General features: G+C 41.9%; 2 protein-coding genes and 1 pseudogene across 4 annotated transcripts in view; 2 read left to right on the forward strand and 1 right to left on the reverse strand.

Annotated features, from left to right (window-relative positions):
• The window catches only part of LOC142423469 (deoxynucleoside triphosphate triphosphohydrolase SAMHD1-like), a 42,125-nt gene that overhangs the window by 3,431 nt on the left and 15,674 nt on the right, over positions 1-23,020 (forward strand). For both annotated transcript variants that reach the window (XM_075528794.1, XM_075528795.1), the window contains exons 2-9: positions 2,446-2,512; positions 7,002-7,074; positions 10,698-10,858; positions 11,757-11,872; positions 13,855-13,925; positions 20,770-20,925; positions 22,095-22,195; positions 22,303-22,411. In XM_075528794.1, the coding sequence (XP_075384909.1) occupies positions 2,446-2,512; positions 7,002-7,074; positions 10,698-10,858; positions 11,757-11,872; positions 13,855-13,925; positions 20,770-20,925; positions 22,095-22,195; positions 22,303-22,411 (854 nt within the window). The remainder of the gene's footprint in view (positions 1-2,445; positions 2,513-7,001; positions 7,075-10,697; positions 10,859-11,756; positions 11,873-13,854; positions 13,926-20,769; positions 20,926-22,094; positions 22,196-22,302; positions 22,412-23,020) is intronic.
• LOC142422195 (large ribosomal subunit protein eL30 pseudogene) lies at positions 5,499-5,938 on the forward strand (annotated as a pseudogene).
• TLDC2 (TBC/LysM-associated domain containing 2) overlaps positions 16,019-23,020 on the reverse strand; it is a 49,901-nt gene continuing 42,899 nt past the window's right edge. The window contains exons 6-7 of one of the 2 annotated variants that reach the window (XR_012779123.1): positions 17,473-17,577; positions 16,019-16,517 (exon numbers count right to left, since the gene is read on the reverse strand). Coding sequence is in view for 1 of the 2 variants with exons in the window: in XM_075528797.1 (XP_075384912.1) it covers positions 17,559-17,577 (19 nt within the window). In the remaining variant the exon portion in view is untranslated. Of the gene's footprint in view, positions 16,518-17,365; positions 17,578-23,020 lie in introns of those variants that run through there. The other variant, XM_075528797.1, reaches the window with a different exon arrangement.

Consider the following 23,020-nt stretch of genomic DNA (forward strand, 5'->3'; position numbering starts at 1 on the left):
ATGGTGAGACTTTGTCGTACAGACTTTGGACATGCTGTCAGGAGAGACCAGGCCCTGGAGAAGGACATCGTGCTTGGTAACGTGGAGGGCCAGCAACACAGAGGAAGGTCCTCGAGACGGGTTGACATCGTGCCGGCAACAATGGGCTCAAGCACAGGAACAATTGTGAGGAGATGCAGGGCCGGGCAGTGTTGTGCAAGAGGTCGCTATGAGTCTGAAGTGACATGATGTCACCTAACAACAACAGCTTTAGCCGCTCTGTCTCGAGGATGTGGCTGCCCACGCCGTTGGATCTCTCGGTGGTGGTCTTCCCTTGGTCCTGCAGCCTGCCACAGCAGAGGACATGACATGCTGTCGGTGGATATAAAAACTAGTCTCAAGATGTTGGGTTCATTTCCTCATCGTGGAATACAGTCTACGCAGGTCTCTGAAATGGAAAGCTCTAAAGTGACTTGTTTACAGATGAGGTATCTGAGGTCTACAGATAGAAAGTAACTTACCCAAGGTCACACAGCTAGGAAATAAGAGGGCAGGATTTAAGTAGAGGTATGTCTTTGGATTTCAGAATCTTATGCCAGCTCTACCTTAACAAATACTCTTATCAATAAGCATTGGAGAACACAACCAAGGTTAGAAAATCTCATAATTGTTGAGAAAGATATCCATGATGTATTGTGTAAGGTAAACAAACAAATTATGTTGTTATATTTTGTCCCTCCAAAATATGTGGCGTTAAACCCTAACCTCAAACCTGTGGTCATAATCCCGTATGGGAATGAGTTGTCTTTGTTAGCTCACTGAGACCAGATTTGTGTGTGTGTGTGGGGGGGGGGGTGTAGTTTGAGTTAATTTGAGTTATAAAGGAGATTAAATATGAGAACAAAGCAGAGATAGGAGATAGGGGGAAAAGAGGTGTGTAAATCTTTGAGCGGAAGCTTTAAAAGATAAGGACAGTATTCCAGAGCCAAAAGAGAGTCAGTGTAAGACATGAAAAATAATAATAATTTATAAATTATCAAGGGTTCGTGAGGGAGGGGTGGTCGGGAAGGGAGGGGGGGAAATGAGCTGATACCAAGGGCTCAAGTAGAAAGCAAATGTTTTGAGAATGATGATGGCAACAAATGTACAAATGTGCTTGACACAATGGATGGATGGATTGTGATAAGAGTTGTACGAGCCCCCAATAAAATGATTTAAAAAGAGAGAATCTTCCCTAGAGCTGGGACAGTGATTTCAGCCTCCTAAATCTTTAACTAAGACATTTTTATTTGCTACAGTCCGGCATTTATGGCATTCCTGGTGTAACTGCGCTAACTAGCCAAGTAAACCAAACTCTGTTGATGGCGACTCGTGCGACCCTACAGGGCAGAGCAGAAGTGCCCGTGGATTTCGGAGACAGTAGCTCTTTACAGGAGGAGAAAGCTTTGTCTTTCTCTTCAGGGAGCTGCCGTTAGCACCCCAACTCAACCCACTACTGGGCTCTTAGAGAGCCAAAACAGGTTCTAAAATCTCATAATTACATAATTGCGCTAATATAGGTCTTGAATGGTAGTCTCTAAAATGTTAATAGTGGTCACTTATTGGGAGAACTCAAGTAAGTTAATATTTTGTGTAATATTTTGTACATATTAAATGGTTTTTTAAAAATACTAAATAACTTTTTTATAAGAACATAGAAAACAGACTATTTTCATTTCAACATTTTTTCTTTCCGGGGATAAACTTGTTACTTCTAGGCAGCTTTATGTTTGTAAACAGCCCGCAGTTAGCAGCTAATTAGCAGGGAAAGAAAAAAGACAACTTTTTCATCTTTTCAAAAGAGAGTTTGGGATGCTTTTTAAAGAGGTTTTAGGAAGAAATCAGCACTTCCAGCCAACTTCAGATTGTGATTTGAGTGAAGAATCCTAAGAAAAATAGACTTAAACTTCCTCCACTATTTCTACCCACTTTCTGTTTTAAATTGAGTGACAAAACGCCACAGCTTCACATGACCTTTTTGGTTGGTGTTTGATTTTGTTTGAATTGTGGTGTATATAGATCTATATAAAAGCATTTTCCACTTTGACATTTCATACACGTGCAATGCCGTGACACCGTGTTCATCATGTTCTGTATAGAACCAGCACTGCCCTCCTTCCTACCTGTCCCATCCTGTTACGACACTCCGGCGCCCCCTCACTGTATTTTTTAATAGATTGATATTCTTTCGAATCACTTACACAAATACTGAAGCAATTTTTGTTACTCAATTTTACTTAATTTATCACAAAAGGCTTCTTTTTATATCATTTCTAGCTGAAATTAAGACTTTATATATATACCCAAAAAGTGTACTAGTGCTCAATAAATGATCTGATTAGGTAAATCCTGGGAGATCAAACCGAAAAACATCGGTAGTAAATATTGAATTTGTTCTTTTGTTTTCTCTCCCCTTTTTTTCCACAGAAAATAAAATCACAGGTTCACTACTACACTTCCTTGATGAGTCTCTTCTTGAAAAACTTGGAGTAAGGTAAGAGTGATAAATTCACATTGTAGCCAAGTGCACGCAGGATCATGTTAGGCACCTCTGTGAGGCAAAGCCCAGCATCCCTAATAAAAGCCGTCCACTTTTCAAATCCATGAGGTGTTTTTTTTTTTAGGAGAATTAATGAATGAAAGGTAGAAGTTGGGGAATTGGAGAATGTTCTGTTGAGATATTTATGCCACAATTAGGGAAAAATCCTAATAATTACATGAATAACAATGACTAGAAGGAAGAAGAAAATCCTCTAAAATTGAGTATGGTGACAATTGTATAACTCTTCTTGACATGATTGGATTATTGACTTGTATGACATGTGGATAAGGTGCTAATAAAACTGGTTTTTTTTTAAAAGTGGAATTAAAATAAAGAGTAGGAGGAAGGGGGAACCGATCACAATGATTGGCACATAGCCACACACTCCCCTCCAGGGGGAAAACAACAGAAACCACGGGGGCCGGGGGAGATAGCAGTCGGTGTGAGACATGAAAATAATAATTTATAATCCATGAAGGGGTCACGAGGGGGAGAGGGGGAGGGATGAAAGAGGAGCTGAAACCAGGGGCTCAATAGAAAGTAACTGTCTAGAAAAGAATGATGGCAACATATGTACAAATATGCCTGATACAACTGATGTATGGATTGTCATAAGAGTTGTAAGAGCCTCCAATAAAACGATCTTTTAATTTAAAAAATTGAAAAACAAACATAAAATTAGAAAAACCCTCAATGCCATTATTTTGAATATTCTCCAGCACATTCTGGCAGTGATCGCCCGCCGAGATTTAAAGTTCTTATGTGTTCCAATGTTGTCTTGTGTTAAAAGTATCACGGGTTCCCACAATAGGGCAGGTGGTGAACACTTTGGATTGGAGGCAGCGCATAGACTTCAAGTGAGGCTTTTTCTGCTCCAAGGTTTTGTGTTTGCTGAAGTAGAGATATGTTAAGCTAAAAGTAAGTAAATTTAGATAGAGTGTGCCACCTCTTGGGTAGCACAGTATTTTGTTACAGATGCTGCTGTATAAACCCTGTATTTAATATCACTGTTGATTCCTGCTTTCAAGAATTTTTCTGACAAGCCTTCACGAAATGAGTAATAGCCAGCTTTTTACTCTCAGTTTTGGAAGGCTCGTATCAAAACCATGCACACCATAAAACGTGTAAGAACTAGTGGAAGTTAATGTAGGAAAGAAAGGTCAAAGCCACAACCTTATGTCGAACATATCTCTTACCTCTGTATTAAGACTGGAAGTATCCCGAGCATTAGACCTAAAGATTTTGTCACATTGTTATTGATCATTCCAAACACATTATTTAACCTTTCTATTTGTATACCTGTGAAATAAAGACTAATAATGAGGCCGTATATGAGGAAGCTTCTAAAAATTTCTATAAAATGTCCATGACCTTTTAATTCAGTTATTCTACAAGTTTCTTAAGCCCCCTAATATGTAAAGCGCTCAATGCATTCTAAGCCCTTAACAAAATTAGAGAGTTAAATTTCCCCGTGGAAGGTTGGAAATTTCAAATCTAGATTAGAGTAGGAACATGTTAAAGATCCAGGCTGAGGATCCATTGGTTAAATTAAAACAAAATGAAGACTTTGGTTCATTAGAGAATTGTCAACAGTGAGGAAGCATGGGGCTTTTCCTTGTGGAATTTCTCTTGGCTAAATATTGTTTATGTTCACATAAACAAGGGATCCAAACAAAGAATTACACTAAATTATTTCATGCACTGTTGCTTAGAAACTGATCATGGAAGTAGATTGTTAAAAAAGATCACATTGGGAAACAATCGGTCTGAACGACTAATGGGCCACATGAACCGCAGCCTCTATCCCCGGAGACCAGAAGAACTAGTGAGCTAGTTACATAATTTCCTGTCAACTTGTGAAGGGGTGGAGTCTGGCCTGTCAATCAAGTCTAAGCTTGATGACCTACTATGGAAGCACCACAGAGATAAATAGCTCATTGGAGGGCAGACACACACTCTGCTTCATATTCCTGCTGACAAGCCAGATGTGTTATGCTGATGGAGCCAGAGCCCTGGGGCTGGAGGAGCCACATGGAGACCCATGCCAGCATTGAGATGCTTCCACTGCATGAGTCTGAAGAATTTATAGACTGAGAATGGACATGTGGGCTAATATAGGATTTATGGACTAAACCTGGGCTGGGCTGAGATGTTTTCTTAATGTACAATTGCTCTTTGGTATAAAGTTCTCTTACACACACATGAATGTCTCTGGGTTTGTTTCTCTAGTCTACCTGGACTAACACAACTAGGTAGCGCATGTCTGCAACTACTGACCACTCTGATCAGGATCTCAGATTGCCCTGGAAAGAATGGAAGAAAAATGTAGAACAAACTTGAAAGTCTTAAAACAGACCAAACTTCAAGTCTGTTACATACCAACCACTAAAGCCAAAGAGGAAGAAATTGAGGAATATTACCAATGTCCTCTGTCTGAAACTGATAAAAAATGCATTGATAATTACCAGTGATTGATATAAGAAAGTTGGAAACAAAGGAGGGATCAATAGATGGAAAAATGGCCGTGGTGATAGAAAATAGGATAGAGATCATAGGACAGAATTTTGCAAGACCGACAACTTCTTTGCTGCAAATACCTTTTCTTCCAACATAAGCAGTGACTATACACATGGCCCTCACCCAGTGACATAGCACAACTCAAAGTGACTGCATGTTTGGGAAGAAATGACAAAGAAGCTCCATATCATCAGCCAAAATAAAGCTCAGGACTTAAGTGTGGAACAGGCCATAAATTATGCATATGCAGGTTCAGGTTGAAGCTGAAAAAAATTTTTTTTAAGTCCAGAAGAGCCAAGATACAACTAATAATATATCCCACCTGAATTTTGAAACCATCTCTGGGATAGATTTGACATATTGAACACTAATGACCCAGACTAAAGATGAGTTATGGTTGAAAGCAGAAGGTCATTTAAAAGACAAAGAAAGAAGTTTTTCTCCCCCCTCCAAGCCCCCCCCCAGCCATCTTGGCGGCTGCTCTTGGTTGGGGGCCGTCCCGCACCTAAGACAGGAAGATGGTGGCCGCAAAGAAGACAAAAATGGAGCTGGAGTCCCATCAGCTGTAGCCTCCAACTCGTTCTGAAAAGTGGAAAATACGTGCTGGGCGACAAGCAGACGCTTGAGATGGTCGGGCAAGGGAAAGCGAGACTGGTCATCCTGGCCAACCACCGCCCGGCCTGGAGGAAACCGGAAATCGAGGACTACGCCATGTTGGCCGAAACCAGTGCCCATCACAGCAGCGGCCACAACATGGAGTTGGGCACGGCGTGCGGCAAGTCCTACAGGGTATGCAGGCTGGTCTTCACCGGCCCTGGGGATTCTGATATCATTAGAAGCGTGCCCAGAACTGAGTGGTGAGAATCCGGCAATATTTTTCTTTAATAAAACTGGCCAGGGCTTGTTTTTTAAAAAAGAAATACCAAAAAGGATGTCAGGATAGACTCTAAAACTTGCTTTTGGTTGTAGAGATGCTTAAGCATCTGGGACCAATGAGGACGTGAAAGAGCTTGTGAGTTGCTTGGTTTAATGTGCCTAATTGGGTACTTTTGACCTCGTTGCTATCTTGCCCTTGGTGGCCCAGGCAGAACCTACAGACAAGCGGGACTTGAGACTGTCCGCTAGAGGTGCACAATAGGCACCTTCGTGGGCCACATGAAAAGGATCCAATCTGGAAACCCCACCAAGCAAACTGGACTTTTCCTTAAACACACCTGAAGCAGATCAAAGGAACGGGAATACTCCCTTGGACTTAGGGCTGAAACGCCCTTGTGAAAGCAGATAACCCCTAACCCAAGGTTATGGATTTAGAAGCCATTGGACTTTGGTTCAGATCTCCTGCTTTGAGGACACACAATAAATGCCAACTCAAGACCTCCATGTGTTTGCTGTAGTCCTACTCTTTGCTGGACTGTTTTCCAAAACAGCAGAAATGAAGTTGGCTAGATTTCATCGCACATACTATGGACATGTTATCAGCAGAGATCAGTCCTGGAGAAGGAGGACGTAATAGAGGAGCGGCCAAAAAATGGAAAAAGACCCTGGACAAGCTAGATTGATACGTGGCTGCAAGAATGGGCTCAGACATGAACATTTGTGAGGACGGCGTAGGACCAAGCAGTGATTCGTTCCAATATTCAGAGGGTTGCTATGAGTCGTAACCAACTCGATGGCGCCCCCCAACTGCAGTGACCATGGAGAGTGCTGTGTTTTCCCTGCATGTACTGTTCTCAGGATCAAGGACAAACCCAGCACCTGGCGACCTGGCCGGATTCGGGAGAGCGTCCAGAGTGCACGTGTTCAGATGAATTGTTCCTTCCCCTGCTGTTGGTATGGAGAAGCCACGGTAGATGGCATTCTGGAGTCTTCCCCACGGACTCTCCAAGGCAGGCTGACGGATTTGCATATTTTCTTGTCATTTTAGTTCCCTGGAGGAGAGAAAGAAGCTGCTTCATTATATCCAAAGACTGAGCGAAACTCCGGTTGTTACAATGAAGGTAAGAGGATTCGGACTGTATTTCGTGTTCTTTTGAATGTGAAATGGTACAACCCAAATCATGTACATTTCCTTCTAAAAAGACTACAAAGAAATCTGCTTCTGGGGACAAGAACTGTGGGTATCCTTACACTTCCCTGAACTGCGTTTTCTAAAATATTTAATGCACACAGAAAACATCTTAGCACCGAGGCTGCAAATCTCCACGTTTTGCACAATTGGCGTCAGCCTGTCTGGAAAGCAAAATGTTAAAAAATCATTGACGGCCTCCTTAGTCCCCATTCCACGTGACTCTCAGCACCCCCCACCCCCCAGAAGCAAGCTGCATCTGGATTTGGTGTTTAATCATTTCAGTGAATATTTTATACTTTTACTACATCTTCATAGGTATCTCCATAAACAGTGTACAGTACTGTTTTATATTTTTTTAAAAAACATTAGTACTGTTTTACTTTTTAAAAAATACTATATAAATGGTATTGTACTGTAAGCACAATACCAATACTTCTAACCCTTGCTTCTTTTTTTTCCTTTTAATATTTATGAGAATCATCCACATCAACACACTAGCCCTAGTCATCCCTCAGTTACAGAAGAACTTTAAAGTTGTACTACATATCCTTGTCGCTTTGGGTAAATAATTTTTGTCAAATGCTAGCCTAGCTGGTGGATACGGTTCTAAATTTGAATCGGTCGATGGTTGTTTACCTCTCCTCCCCACCCCCCTTCAGACAGCTCAACAAGAACAGGTGTGAGGATGGCGTTGGACTGGGCACTGTTTGGCTCTATTGTACATGGGTTTGCTGTGACCCGGAACTGACTCAACAGCACCTGACACCCCAACACTACTCATGGTCACCACCTTTTTGTGTTATTTATTTATTAACTTAATTTTAATCATTTATTGGGAGCTCTTTCAGATATCGTAACAATCCATAGTCAATCACATCAAGCAGTATGGTGCGATTGCTACTACAATCGGTTTCAAAGTTTTTCTTTCTTCTTGAACTCCTTGATATCAGCTCTTTTTTAATTTTAATAATTTTATTGGGGTGTCTTATAGCTCTGGTAACCATCCATTAATTGTTTTTTAATTGTTTTATTAGGGGCTCATACAACTCTTATCACAATCCATACATACATCAATTGTGTAAAACACATCTACATTCATTGCCCTCATCATTCTCAAAACATTTGCTCTCCACCTAAGCCCCTGGCATCAGCTCCTCATTTTACCCTCCTTCCCCCACCCTCATGAACCCTTGATAATTTATAAATTAATATTTTGTCATGTCTTGCACTGTCCGACGTCTCCCTTCACCCCCTTTTCTGTTGTCCATCCTCCAGGGAGGAGGTCACATGAAGATCCTTATAATTGGTTCCCCCTTTCCAACCCACCCTCTCTCTACGCTCCCAGTATCGCTACTCTCACCACTGGTCCTGAAGGGATCATCCTCCCTGGATTCCCTGTGTTTCCAGTTCCTATCTGTACCAGTGTATATCTTCTGGTCTAGCCAGACTTGCAAGGGAGAATTCGGATCATGATAATGGTGGTGAGGGGATGGAGGTGAGGAATCATTTAGGAACTAGAGGAAAATTGTATTTTTCATCATTGCTACATCGCACCCTGACTGGCTTGAGACCCCGCTGCCAGGGGATCTCCAGTGGCTAACAAATGGGCTTGGGTCTCTACTCTGCACTCCTCCCCCATTCACTATGATAAAATTTTTTGTTCTGATGATGCCTTATACCTGATCCCTTTGACACCTTGTGATCATGCAGGCTAGTGTGCTTCTTCCATGTGGGCTTTGTTGCTTCTGAGCTGGATGGCTGCTTGTTTACCTTCAAGCCTTTAAGACCCCAGATGCTATATCTTTTGATAGCTGGGCACCATCCGCTTTCTTCACTACATTTGCTTATGCACCCATTTGTCTTCAGCGATCGTTTCAGGGAGGTGAGCACAAAATGATATGATTTTTCTTTCTTTGATGCCTGATAACTGATCCCTTCGGCACCTCATGATCACACAGGCTGGTGTGCTTCTTCCATGTAGGATTTGTTGCTTCAGAGCTAGATGGCCGCTTGTTTACCTTCAAGCTTTTACGACCCCAAACACTGTATCTTTTGATAGCCGGGCACCATCAGCTTTCTTCACCACATTTGCTTATTCACCCGCTTTGTCTTCAGTGGTTGTGTAGGGAAGGTGAACATCATAGAATGCCAATTTAATAGAAAAAAGTATTCTTGCATTGAAGGAGTACTTGCGTGGAGGCGCAATGTCCTTCTGCTACCTTAATACTAAACTTATAAATACATGCATATAGATCTATTTGCCCATCCTCATACATAAATAGATTTGCATATGGACATGTCTTTATCTAGACCTTTATAAATGCCCTTTGCCTCCCATCTCTTTCCTCTATTTCCCTTGTCCTTCCTCCTGTCCCACTACCATGCTCAGTCCCCACCAGGGTTTCAGCAATTCCTCTTGGTTACATTACCCTTGATCATGCCCTACCAGGCCTCCCACACCCTTCTCACCGCCAATTTGGATCACTTGTTGTTCCCTTGTCCCTGGGTTTGTTAACACCACTTCCTTTCACCCTCCTCCCCCTCTCCCATGTCCCCCCTGGAACTGTCGGTCCCGTTTTCTCCTCCAGATTGCTTATCCAGCCTATCTTACTTAGATAGACCTGCAGAGATAACAGCATGCACAAACACAAGACAGAGCAAAACCAAGTAACAATGTACAACAAACTAATGACAAGAAAAACAAAACACAACAAGAAATAAAAGCTTGTAGTTAGTTCAAGGATCATTTGTTGGCCTTCCATCCATTAATTGTGTTGAGCACATTTTTACCTATGTTGCCATCATCATTTCCAAAACATTTTCTTTCTACTTGAGCCCTTGGTATCAGCTCCTCTTTCTCCTCCCCCCACCCCACCCTAGTGACCCCTTGATAATTTATAAATTATTTTTATTTTCATATTTTACACCATCCACTGTCTCCCTTCACCAACATTTCTATTGTTAGTCTCCCTGGGAACCGGTTTGTGCATCAATCATTGTGATCAGTTCCCCCTTTCAACCTCCCCCCCCACCATCCCCCTAAATTTCTTTCTTTTAGTTATCAGAAATTTTTAAGAAGAAATCAAATATGCCTCAGTGCAATGTACTTTTATTCTAAGCATTTCAGTGACATGATTCCCCTGGCGTGCAATTCAGCAGTTCAGTCGTATCAAGAAGAGTTGTGCAAGCTTCACCACAGTCCGTTTTAGAGCATTTCCTTCATTCATGTCCTTATGCCGTTAGCTCCCCATCTCCCCAGCCTGCCCTCGTTCTCATGATCCAGTTACCGTCTCTGGAGATGTACCTCTTTGAGATTCCATATACAGAAAAACATTTCTTAAAAACAAAGGGAAAAATGCAATATGCTTTTATCTGTTGATAGTGATAGTAAATAAGATAATGGAATGAATGTCTTAATCATTTCCCTAAGCATTCTTCTTACTTGAACAATTAAATCGGTTTGACTTCTCAGCACAGGTAGGAATGACTGCACAAACATGTTAGATGGAGTTGTGTGTCATCATGTATGTTAATCTGCTTCTCATTTTGTAGGTTATTAATGATCCCATCCATGGCCACATTGAGCTCCACCCCCTGCTCATCCGCATCATCGACACGCCTCAGTTTCAGCGACTTCGGTACATTAAGCAGCTGGGAGGCGGGTACTATGTTTTTCCAGGAGCGTCGCACAACCGCTTTGAGCACAGTCTGGGGTAAGGAGACCCGGATGGAGGGGAAACCCTAGCGGTACCTCCTCTGTCTCATGAAACCATCCCCTCATTTCAGCTCTTCCACAGAAAGTAACTTTGTCAAACGATAGTAGTACCCTTATTTTATTGATGACAAATTGAGCTTTTTATCTGCTTTACTGTATTTCATATGAAGTATGTTTTCTTATATGTCACTGTACTTCCCACGAAGATAGTGAACGTGTTTATGGACAGATGAGTTGTATGAAATATTTGTGTGTGAGAGTGAAATTAAAAGCTGATTGTGTCGGTTGCTCGTAAAACCAATCCTGTGAGTTTGATGCGTGAGGTTTGCCAGTAGCCATAGTTTGTGGCACAGGGAGCTTACCTTTGAAATGAAGTCATTTCCTGACCTATAGTAAGTATGTCAGGGAAACATTTACAGGCTTAGAGCAGGGAGCACTGCTGTCTAATCAACTAAGTTGAGGCTTTGGTCTAATTTTCCCTTCGAAAGTGTGCAGCCCAGGGACATCGGAGAGGGGAAGGAAACTGGACAGTTTTTCAGATTTCATAAAATAATTACAGGGTACTGTTTTGTTCTTTCCTGTTTGTTTGTTTGTTTTTAATTTACCAGAACATACGTGTCTATAATCACATGTTCACTTGCTCATCAGGAAAGGTGTGTTGAACATTAGCCCGGTCTAATAAAACACAATCAGATAAAAATTGTCTGTATTTTCAAAGAGCTCAGGAGTAATAGTGGGACTTTGTCTGTGTTCCTGCCCAGGTTTGCACTAGACTGCTCTGTCAAGCTGGAAATGTATTAGAATGTTGGAGAAAGCATACAAAAGGACTTGAAGACCTCAGGCATCACCCACTTTTCCAACAGAAGAGTGACTTTCTCTCTGTTTTTGCTGTGCAGGGTGGGGTACTTAGCAGGATGTCTGGTTCGTGCGCTGCATGAAAAACAACCGGAGCTGCAGATAAGCGAGCGAGACATGCTCTGTGTTCAGATTGCGGGGCTCTGTCATGATCTCGGTAAGCTGGACAGAGAGCCGGGTGGCTATCTAAAACTGTAATGTTAGCACCTCTCTTTGAAGTAGCAAAGTCATGGTAACCAAGAGAAACAAGGTCATTCTGTTTTAACATCGATGTAAATGTGTCAGGGCTTCCTACTAGGATGACTTAGAAACTCCAAATCCAAATCGAATGCTCTAGAGTCTGTTTTGGCTCCTAACAACCAGTAGGACAGAATAACACAGCCTCTAGATTTCCAGGGCTATAAATCTTTAAAGAAGCAGAATGCCATATCTTTCTCCTGTTATATAAGCACAAAGAGTTTATATTTTATTTTCTGGTAGTATTTCAGTGACTTTTCAATGCTAAATATCTTTGATATTTGTTATATAATCAGGGGCTTAGGGTAGGGCAGGGAGGGAGGGGGGAGATGAGGAGCTGTAGGGCTCAAATAGAAAGAAAATGTTTTGAGAATGATGGTGGTAATAAACATACAAATGTGCTTGACACAACAGATGGATGGATGGATTGTGGTAAGAGTTGTACAAGCCCCCAATAAAATGATTAAAACAAAAAAAGGGAGCTTACAGATAAGACCTCACAACCCACTGAGTCCAGGTCAGATAAACACTTGAGGGACAGAAATGGGAGTCATGATAACAGGAGGATAGGGGGAAGGAAAGGGAACCAATTACAATGATTGATATATAACACACACCCCTGGTGGGTGGGGGAGACGAACAACAGAAATATGGGTGAAGGGAGATAGCAGTCGGTGTAAGATATGAAAATACTAATAATTTATAATTTGTCAAAAGGGTTGGGGTGTGGGTTGGAGCTGATACCAAGGGCTCGGATAGAGGTAAATGTTTAGAAAACTATGATGACAACATATATATAAATATGCTTGATACCGTTGATGTATGGAATGTTGTAAGAGCCCCAATAAAATGATAAAAAGAGGGGGCTTTCTGCTCGATTAGTGAGTTTTCCTGAATTGTATGTCAGTATCTGAATATCGACAATATCTGATCACTAGTTTTAGGTTGATGTGAACTTTTATTCTTCTCGTGGAATAAAACTGCCATTTTTCCTTTAATGACTTTGTCATACCAAATCCATTTTTAATACGATCCTATCATAGGATTTGTTCCCCTATTTCTGTAGTTCCTTCTTGCCTCTTAGAAGAGCCTGAAAGTTGGCCTTGAGGAGAGGTGTGTTTCAGTAACGCCATCAGGGGAACTGGGGATGGTACTTTCTCCCAAAATCACTCAAGACAACTCATTCCCCCAGGAGTTCAAAGTAGGACTAGCACCATCTTCTAGATCGTACATGTAACAGATTGTTGGCGTCTTAAGAGAGAGAATCATTTGGAAATTGTGATAATTCCAAGTTGTATCCCAGCAAAGTTTATAATTATTAAGTATGGCATTTTAAAATCACCTATGAAGAAATAATATAAAATAAGCAAAATGACCTGCAGACCCTTTTTTAATTCCCACATCGTCAATAAAAAAATTGAGATGCCACCTCAATGTGTGTATATATTTTTAAAGTGCATTATGTGTAGTGTGCATGTGCATAAACTTAGATATTTTTAAAGGAGAAGAGTAATGATGTTCCAACTGAAATATTTTCTTTCTGCCCCACGGTGGCAGTGGTAGATTGCCTTAAAGCGTCTGTGGTAATCTGCAGATTCTGAAAGCTAACCCTTCCTTTAACATTCCATCATCTCGATTCTGATCTGAAAAAAAAAAACCTTCCACCATCCTTCCAGGTTCTTCTTCAGGTATGTAAGTTCTGGTGACTCCACGGCCGCTCTCTGGGGAGCTGACTTTTCCAGGTGGATCTGCCCCTTCTGTGCTTGTTTTAAGACGAAGGAGTTAAACTGTTCCTTCCTCTGTGGCGTCTTTCTAGGTTATTCATTTTTGTTGATATTGAAGTTGAGCTAAAGAGATAGAAAGATGAATCCCATTTTTACCAGGGCTGCTCTTGTGTTTTAGGCCATGGACCATTTTCTCACATGTTTGATGGAAGATTTATTCCACTTGCTCGCCCAGAGGTAAAATGGACGGTATGTATATAAAGAGTCAACAGACAATAAAAAGATTACCTGATCAGGTATTAAATTACCTGTGTAGTTCCATTCTTGTGATGTCACATAGTTCCCATGGTCTTTTCCATAGTGTGTGTGTGTCTGTTCTCCATTTGATACTCACAGTAATCTGTAAAGAAGGGATCATGATCTCCTTTTACAAGTCAAGAAACTTGAAGCTCATCAGATGTGTTGATGCTCCCAAACCAGCAAGTTCTGTGTCCTGTGGTAGAGGCAGCACGAAAAAGCTGGGTTTCTTGGCTGCCAATTTAATGATCCACTTTACTGCTCTGCTGTAAGATGAGAACATAACAGCTTGAACTCCTTTAGCATCACCATTGAATGCATAATCCCAACCAAATTATTCTCATAAATATAAATTATTTTATACTTAGGCATTTGCACATGGCTGACCCATGCTTTTGTATTTTGTAAAAATCAGTTTTGAAGTAAAAACGCTTGTAATTCACCACCAATCCCCCCACCCCCACCCACCAAGCTTTGATCATACTGTCTTTCTGGAACTTGGAGTAGAAAAGAGTAAGAGTATATATTAGAAAGTTTATTACATGTCAACCGTATTATCTCTCTCTCTCTCTCCTTCTTTTAGTGTGATTTAGATCCTGTATAATAAACCGTGTGTACACTTCAATGAGTTTGCACAGATATATACATTTGTGTTAGGCGGGGTTCTCCAGAAAAGCAAAAACAGTGTAGTTTTTGTGTGTATGTCTATAGAAAGACATTTACATCAAGAAAGGACTCACGCGGTTATAGAAGCAGGTAAGTCCATTCCAGTTTAAGTCTGATGCTAAGCTGCAAGCTTCTGAGGGATGTGGCTGTGCAGGCTCCAGAAAACAGGAAGACCATTGGCTAGTGGATGGAAAATTCAGTTGATCCAAGGTCAGCAGTCTGCTTGTGACTCTTGGTATTGGCAGGCAACATGGCAGGTGATCAACAACTAGATGCAGAATCTAGGTTCCACAAAGTGGCAAGCTTTCCCAAGGAATCTGCTTAAGAAGGACCAAGTGACAACCCAAGGAGTCTTTTTTCAAATTGCATCCAGTCTACAAACCGATCAAGGGGGCTGTACTCCACAACTTCTAGCTGCTCACAGAGTTGTGTTACGTTAGATCCCACCAGGGGTTGAGTATGTTGCATTACATTACGTCATGGTGGATCACTCCCAAACTACTGAGATGAACTTCCTACAGAAGCCATGGTGATAGAAATGAAGCTGGAGATCCCATGAGATAAATTTGCAAGACCAGTGACTTGTTCATAGCAAATACCTTCCCCCCCCCAATAACACAAAAGGCAAACTATACATGTGAATTTCTCCAGATAGAACACACAGAAATCAAATTGACTACATCTGTGGGAAGAGACGATGGAGAAGCTTAATATCAGCAGTTAAAAGCAGACCAAGCACCAATGATGAAACAGACCATCAACTGTTCATATGTAAATTCAGATTGAAGTTGAACAAAATTCAAAACAATTCCACAAGAGCTAAAATACGACGTTGGGTATTTCCCAATCAAATTTCAAGAACATCAGACATGAAGAACATGGAAGGTCATTAAAAAGAGGAAAAGTTGAGAGTGAATGTCAGAAGAGACTCAAACTTGCTCCTAATCGTGAAGTAGCTAAGGCATATGGATGAAGTGATGAAGTCAAAGAGCTGAATAGAAAATTTCAAAAAGAAGCTCGAGAAGACAAAGTGAAATATAATAAAATGTGCAAATGCCTAGAGTTAGAAGACCAAAGATCATGCTCAAGATATCTTAAACTAAAAGAACTCAAGAAATAATGTAAGCCTTGAAATGCAACATGGAAAGACTATAGCCCCCTCTCAGGGAGACAGACAACAGAAGGGTGGGTGAAGGGAGATAGCAGTCAGTGTAAGACATGAAAAAAAATGATAAACTATCAAGGGTATATGAGGGAGGGAGAAAATGAATTGATACCAAGGACTCAAGTAGAAGGAAAATGTTTTGAAAATGATGAGGGCAACAAATGTAAACGTGCTTGACACAATGGATGGATGGATGGATGGATTGTGTGAAGAACTGTAAGAGCCCCCAATAAAATAAAATTTTTTTAAAGAGACTCTCTGAACAACAAAAACAACAACCAAAAAAAGATGGAAAGAATACAGTCAGTGTACTAAAAAGAATTCATTGATCTAACCATTTCAAGAGTTAGCACATGAGCACGAGCCAATAGTGCCAACGGAAGAAATCTAAGCTGCGCTGAGCGCATTACCCAAAAAGAAGGCTCCGGGAATTGATGGAATACTAATTGAAATGTTTCAACAGCTGATGAAGCACTGGGAGTAGACAGCTATTTGGCCAACTGACTGGAAGAGATCCATATTTGTACCCATCCCAAAGAAAAGTGACCCACCAGAATGCTTAAGTTACAGAACAATATTAATATCACTTGCAGATCTTCATTTTGCTGAAGATCCTCCAGCAGCAGCATGTTGACAGGGAGCTGCCAGAATTCAGGTTGGATTAAGAGAATGTGGAACAAGGGATATCGTTGCTGATGTCAAGTGGATCTTGGCTGAAAGCAGAGAACACCAAAGAGATGTTTGCTTGTATTTCATTGACTATGCAAAGGCCTTCACTGTGTGGATCATAGCAAACAGGAGCGTCTTGAGAAGAATGGGGATTCCAAAACATTGTGCTCATGTCGAACATGGACATGAATCAAAAGGCAGTTATGTGAAAGAACAAGGAAACACTAATGTAGTTTACTGGACCAACCTGGCCAATAAACACATGTGGGGTTAGGTGAAGGGCAGAGGGATAAATGGCTCGGTGAACCTCGCCTTTCTAGTTCTTGGGTCTCTTGTTTCTGATGGTCGGACCAGGGGCAGCTGCCTTAGCCAGTTCCTGCTTCAGCTGACAAGGCTCACTTCCTGCAAGACATCCCTGAGGAGAAGCCACATGGACCTACCCCTATGCAGCCCTGGGTGCTGGAGCAGCCGTGTAGAGACCCCTGCCAGCGCTGAGATGCTTACACCTTCACTGGTTCGGCTTTTCTCTTGCAGTCAGCATCACTGCATGTGTTTTGTGAGATGGAGGAGGACTTTGTGGATTGGTGTCAGACATATGGGTTAATGTTGGACTTGGCTTGGGTAACACTGGGTTGGGATGTTTTCTTGAAGTGCACTTAACTTTTATATAAAACTCTCTCTTATACTTGAGTTTCTGTGGATTTGTTTCTCTAAAGCACCCAGACCCAACACACACAGCATAGTTTAAAATCAGGAAAGGCATGTGTCAGGGTTGTATGTATCTCATCACACTTATTCAATATGTTTACTGAGGAAATAATCAGAGAAGCTGGATTCTATGCAGAAGAATGTGGTATCAGGAATGGAAAAAGGCTTATTCACAACCAGTTGATAAGCCTCGCTTGCTGAAAGCAAGGAGGACTTGAAGCACTTGCTGATGAAGATCTAAGAGTGCAGCCTTCAGTGTAGTTCACAACTCAGGATAAAGAAAATCCATACCTTCACCACTCAATCAGTAGAGAACAGCATGGTGAATGGAGAAAAGGTTGAAGTTGTCAAGGATTTCATCTTGCTTGGATCTGCAGTCAGTGCTCATGGAAGCAGCTGTCGAGAGATCAAACGACACGTTGCATCAGGTAAATCCGCTCCACAAGACCTCTTTAAAGTATTGAAAAGCAAAGATGTGTCTTTGAGGACCAAGGTACACCTGACCCAAGCCGTGCTATTTCCCATTTACCTCGTCTACATTGTGAAAGTTGGACATTGAGTGAGGAAAGACAAAGAAAAATGGATGCATTTGAACTCAAACTATGATGCTGACGAAGTCTATTGAAAGGACCATGGACTTCCAAAAGAACAAACACATTGGGAGGCCAAAGAGGGCTGGCGAGAAGTCGCTGGCATTGAGCCTGAGCTGAGCCTGCCTTTGAGAGCGATCGTTCGAGTGTGGGTCCTCGGGGGGGTATCCCTGAGGAGACATTCCAAACAACACTTTCCAAACCAGATCATGTGAAGGTTAGGATGGCGACAGTATTAGTGAGTGCGCATTCCCCAGGTCCCCTGAGTCTGAAGAAAGGACTTCCAGGAGGCAAGGAAGACCACTGCTCCACTTGGGAGCAGAGATGCAGATGCAAAGGAACAGCAGAGGCCTTGGGCAGGAGCAGTGGTGCAAACGATTCAGACAGCTGTGCTACGAAGAGACCACGGGACCCCTAGAAGCACTGAACCATCTCGGGGAGCTCCGCCATCAGTGGCTGCGGCCTGACATCCACCCCAAGGAGCAGATCCTGGAGCTGCTGGTGCTGGAGCAGTTCCTGCCCACCCTGCCCGAGGAGCTGCAGGCCCATGTGTGGGAGCGGGGAGCACGTGGTGGCTGTGCTGGAGGAGCTAGAGCCAGCACTTGAAGAAATGGAGCAAGAGGACTCAGACCAGGCGGAGAAACAGAAAGGGCTCATGGAGGAGATGGAACCCTTCCAAACAGGGCAGGAGCAGCGGGTCCAGCCCAGGTGTGAAGTTTCGAAGCCTGACAACGAGAAGGATGAGGAGACTGAGAATGAAGGTGGTCACTGAGGCAGACTTGCAGAGGAGCGCAGTCATCTGGGGACAGATCTGAACCTGCGGAGACTCGTGAGGACTCTGACTGGGAAAGTCAGCAGGCAAAGGCCCAGGAGATTGACTACATATGCTCAGAATGTGGGGAGGGTTTTGCTCAATGCTCAGACCTGATTAAACATAAAAATTTAAAAAGCAAGAACAAACACATCTGTCTTAGAAGAAATACAGCCAGAGTATTCATCACAAGCACAGATGGTACGACATCGTCTCCTGTACTTTGGACAAGTGACCAGGAGAGACCAGTCCCTGGAAAAGGACATCAGACATCATGCTTGGTAAAGACGAGGGGCCGTGAAAAGAGGCAGGACCTCGATAATGAATTGACACAGTGGCTTCAACAATGAGTGCAAACATAAGAACACTTGTGAGGACAGCAGGGCCAGGACTGGGAGGTGTGTTGCTTTGTCGCACAGGTGCAGTCCGAGCCAGAGCTGACTCAGCAGTGCCTGACTACAGCTGAGAAGCCTGGCCCCACCAAGTTGACACGAAGCCCATCACCGCGTCTGTGAAACCACTCCCCAAGACAGTGTTTTATCTTTCTGGAAAATTCACGTGTGCCCTTTCCAGTTAATTTGACTTTTTTCCTGACTTTGATAAGCATTCATTTATTTTACCTGTTCTTAGACTTGGTATAAATGGAATAACATAGCATGTTTTTTATCTATCATGGCACTGCCACTTTTTAAAGATTATAGGCAAATTGTTTTGTAGCATGTCTTTCAACTGTCTGATGTTTTCTCACAGAGTCAGGAATGCCACAGAAGCCATACTGTGCCCTTCTTAGTACATAATACTAGGAGACACATACACTTATTTGAATTACTATTACTAGAGATGATTTTGTTAAGTCAGATCCTCTAAAATTACTATTATTCCTTTTGTAATTAGAATGTGTCTTTTGTTTAATTTTTTTAAAAAATAGTTACAAGACCATTTAGATTTTGATTTTCATCTTGAGTCGGTTTTTGGTTTACAGGGCTGATGCCCCCCAGGGGTCATTAAATCTTTATAATGATTGTGAATGGTTGTGCAGTAAAAGGTGAATGCGTGGAGGCTCATTTGAGGTTCCAAATCTTAACAAAGACCTTAATAAAGAAATTGTTAGGTTGGGGGATATTTTTTGGTTTGGGTTTTATTGTTTACTGGCAAGTGTACAGTTCCCCCTTTTCGCTACTTGGTGGAAGTACTAACATATCTTGTAACTTTATGTGTTCTACCATACTCACGGCCAGCCATCAAGTCGATGCTGGCTCATAGTGACCCCCTGTGCGTTTCTGAGACTGTAACTGTTTACTGGAGTAGAAAGCTCAGCCTTTCTCTGGAGAAGCTGCTGGTGGTTTTGAACTGCTGACCATGTGGATCGCAGCCCAACATGTAATCACTACACCACCAGGGCTCCATTCATAGCAACCCTGTAAATGACTTTTGAGACTAGCTTTTTTAAAAAAATAATTTTATTGGGGGCTTGTACAATTCTTATCGCAATCCATTCATATATCCATTGTGTCAAGCACGTTTCTACATTTGTTGCCATCATCATTCTCAAAACGTTTTCTTTCTACTTGAGCCCTTGGTATCAGCTCCTCATTTTCCCCCCTCCCTCGTGAACCCTTGATAATTTATAAATTATTATTGTTTTGTCATATCTTACACTGTCCAATGTCTCTCTTCACCCACTCTTCTGTTGTCTGTCCCCCAGGGAGGAGGTCACATGGAGAGCCTTGTGAGATGACTAACTCTTAATGGAATCAGGCAGCTACAACTTTCTCTCTCCAGGACGGCTGAGGCTAGTTTGACTGGTCTTTAAGACCGATTAAAATACATTCTGAAAGAGTATATTTGGAAACTCGATGATTAAAACACAGTAGAACCCATTCTCTGATTTATCTGGAGTCTAGTAATGTTAATCGCCTGGAGCCCCAGTGGACCAGGAAGGAGCCCTGGTGACCAGTGGTTAAGCACTGAGCTGCTGAGAAGGTGGCATTTGAACCGACCAGCTGCTCTGTGGGTGAAAGATGGGGCAGTCTGCGTTGTAAAGATGCTGTCCTTGGAGACCCCATAGGGAAGTGCTGCTCTGCCATATAGGGTCACTGTTTGTCAGAATCCACTCGGTAGCCGTGGCTCTGGTTTGTGGATGGGCCATGGTCTGTAATAGATCATATTATGCTGGGTTTTTTCTAGCACGAGCAGGGCTCCGTCATGATGTTTGAGCACCTGGTTGAGTCTAACGGACTCAGAGAAGTCATGGAGCACTACGGACTCGTCCCTGAAGAAGATATCTGTTTCATCAAGGAGCAGATCATAGGACCACTTGAATTCTCAATGCAAGAGCCTACTGTGAGTTTCTGTCCAGCTTCATTTGAGCTGAGATAGGCTTTTGATCTTGTCTGTTCATTACTCTTTCAAGCTACACATTTGCTTATTGTAGAGGCACCGAACAATAGACTATTATTTCTACTGTTGTTTTGTTAAATAAACTGCCTTACTGGGGGCTCTCACAGCTGTTATAGCATTTGGATCAAGCATATTGGTACCTATATTGCCATCATCACTTTTAAAACCTTTTCTTTCTACTTGAGTCCTTGGTATCAGCTCCTCTTTTTTCCCCTCCCTCCACCCCCCTTTCACCCTTGTGAACCCTTGATAAATTATAAATTATTTTTCTAAAAATTATAAATTATTGTTTCCTATTTCTATTGTTTAATGCAACAAAATGGCACCTTTTTAACCACTTAGCTGCATTATTTAAAAATTATCCCACTAAATTAAAAGTATATCTGAGTCTTTTTTTAATAAATGTGTGTAATATTTTACATTGAAAAGTTACAAAGTAAGAAAAAAGTTACAAAGTAACCTTGTTTACAAATGTGTAAATATTTATCTGGTTATCTCCTAAGATTGACATGTAAAATATTTAAATTCATGAAGACAGAAAAAAGTTGGATGGCTTCAGAAAGAAATAGGTTTTATCTCTTTTGTCTTTCTCTCTGTCTTTTTAAAAATTTCTTCTTTAAAGACGTTGGAAAGAATTTCCTCTAAGATTCTGAGAGCTTTATCTCAAATATATACCACTCTGATGTTAGCATGTAAGGTAACAGGGAATTTGTGGTCAGTAGTACATTACAAAGACATGGACCTCCAAAATTTCTTTGTACAATCCGTATCATTTAGACTAGATGTATAGCTACTTTTAAGATGGTCCTATGTGGCATTTATGAATTCAAGTTAAAGCACCTTCTTAACACGTCATTGTTAGATCTTTTATTTTTTTTTAAAGGAAATAGTTAAACCAAGAAAGCACAGAGCTATTGGTTGCGGGAAGTGACAGCTAGGATCTCTTTCAGGTACACAAGAAGGCTTAGTACTGATAGGGTATCCCATGCCTAGCTCCTCTTGTTTCTCGTCAGACATCTGTTTATACTTTTTCATTAATGCATCACCCTGACTGACTCATAGCAGATCTGGCTCCTCCCCTACAACTTCCCATGGGCTTCCTTGTCTTCCAGTGGACCTACAAAGGGCGCCCTAAAGAGAAGACCTTCCTCTATGAGATAGTGGCCAATAAGCGCAATGGCATTGATGTGGACAAATGGGACTATTTTGCCAGGTGTGCACTGAACGCTTTATAAAAGTTTGTTGGGATCCTTGTACCCATTCAGGGTTCATACGTAAGGTGCAGTTTCCTTGTTGAAAAAACATTTACCTCTCTTTTAGGGACTGCCATCATCTGGGAATCCAAAATAATTTTGATTATAAGCGCTTTATCAAGTTTGCCCGTGTCTGCGAGGTGGACAAGAAGAAGCACATTTGTACCAGGGAAAAGGTAAGCGCTGTCTGTGGAGACAGTAAAGAAGGCGCAGTGCCTGGCCAGATTCAGATTCAGTACCTGGCCAATAGCCTTTGTACTTTATACTGAGCGTTGGTTAGTTTCTTAGGGCTCTTTTCCTTGCATTTTCTCTTGCACTGTTAAGTAATAAAAGTAAAAGGGTAATTTACGGAGTGTTGTGCTCGGCAGTGTTTGTTTTCACCGACTCACGCCTCATAACTGGATGAGAGGGGGAACTATCACTATTATGCCACTTACCAAATGAGGCCCAGGGAAGCAATCAGCCAACAGGTGGCAGAAATGAGGTTTCAACCCTGGTGCTTTGGCTCCAGAGCCTCGTCCTTAATTCCTGCATGAGTGGTTCAGAACGCCTAGCACTCTGAGCTGTGCAGTCACCGCCAGCTTACAGAGGTGTAACGAAAGAGGAATATCATAGTGTTCTGTAAAATGCCTCTGTGTTGTCGAGAATTAACAATACAAGAGTAACAATACCTATTTCCTAGAGTTATTAAGAGGATCAGCCCCCAAGTCAAACCTACTGCCATAGTAACCTTTTTATAGGATTTCAGCCTCATCTGCCTCCCACGGAGCGGCTGGTAGGTTTGA

This window comes from Tenrec ecaudatus, chromosome 12 (genome assembly GCF_050624435.1).
Source record: "Tenrec ecaudatus isolate mTenEca1 chromosome 12, mTenEca1.hap1, whole genome shotgun sequence".
In the NCBI taxonomy this organism is placed as follows: Eukaryota; Metazoa; Chordata; class Mammalia; order Afrosoricida; family Tenrecidae; genus Tenrec; species Tenrec ecaudatus.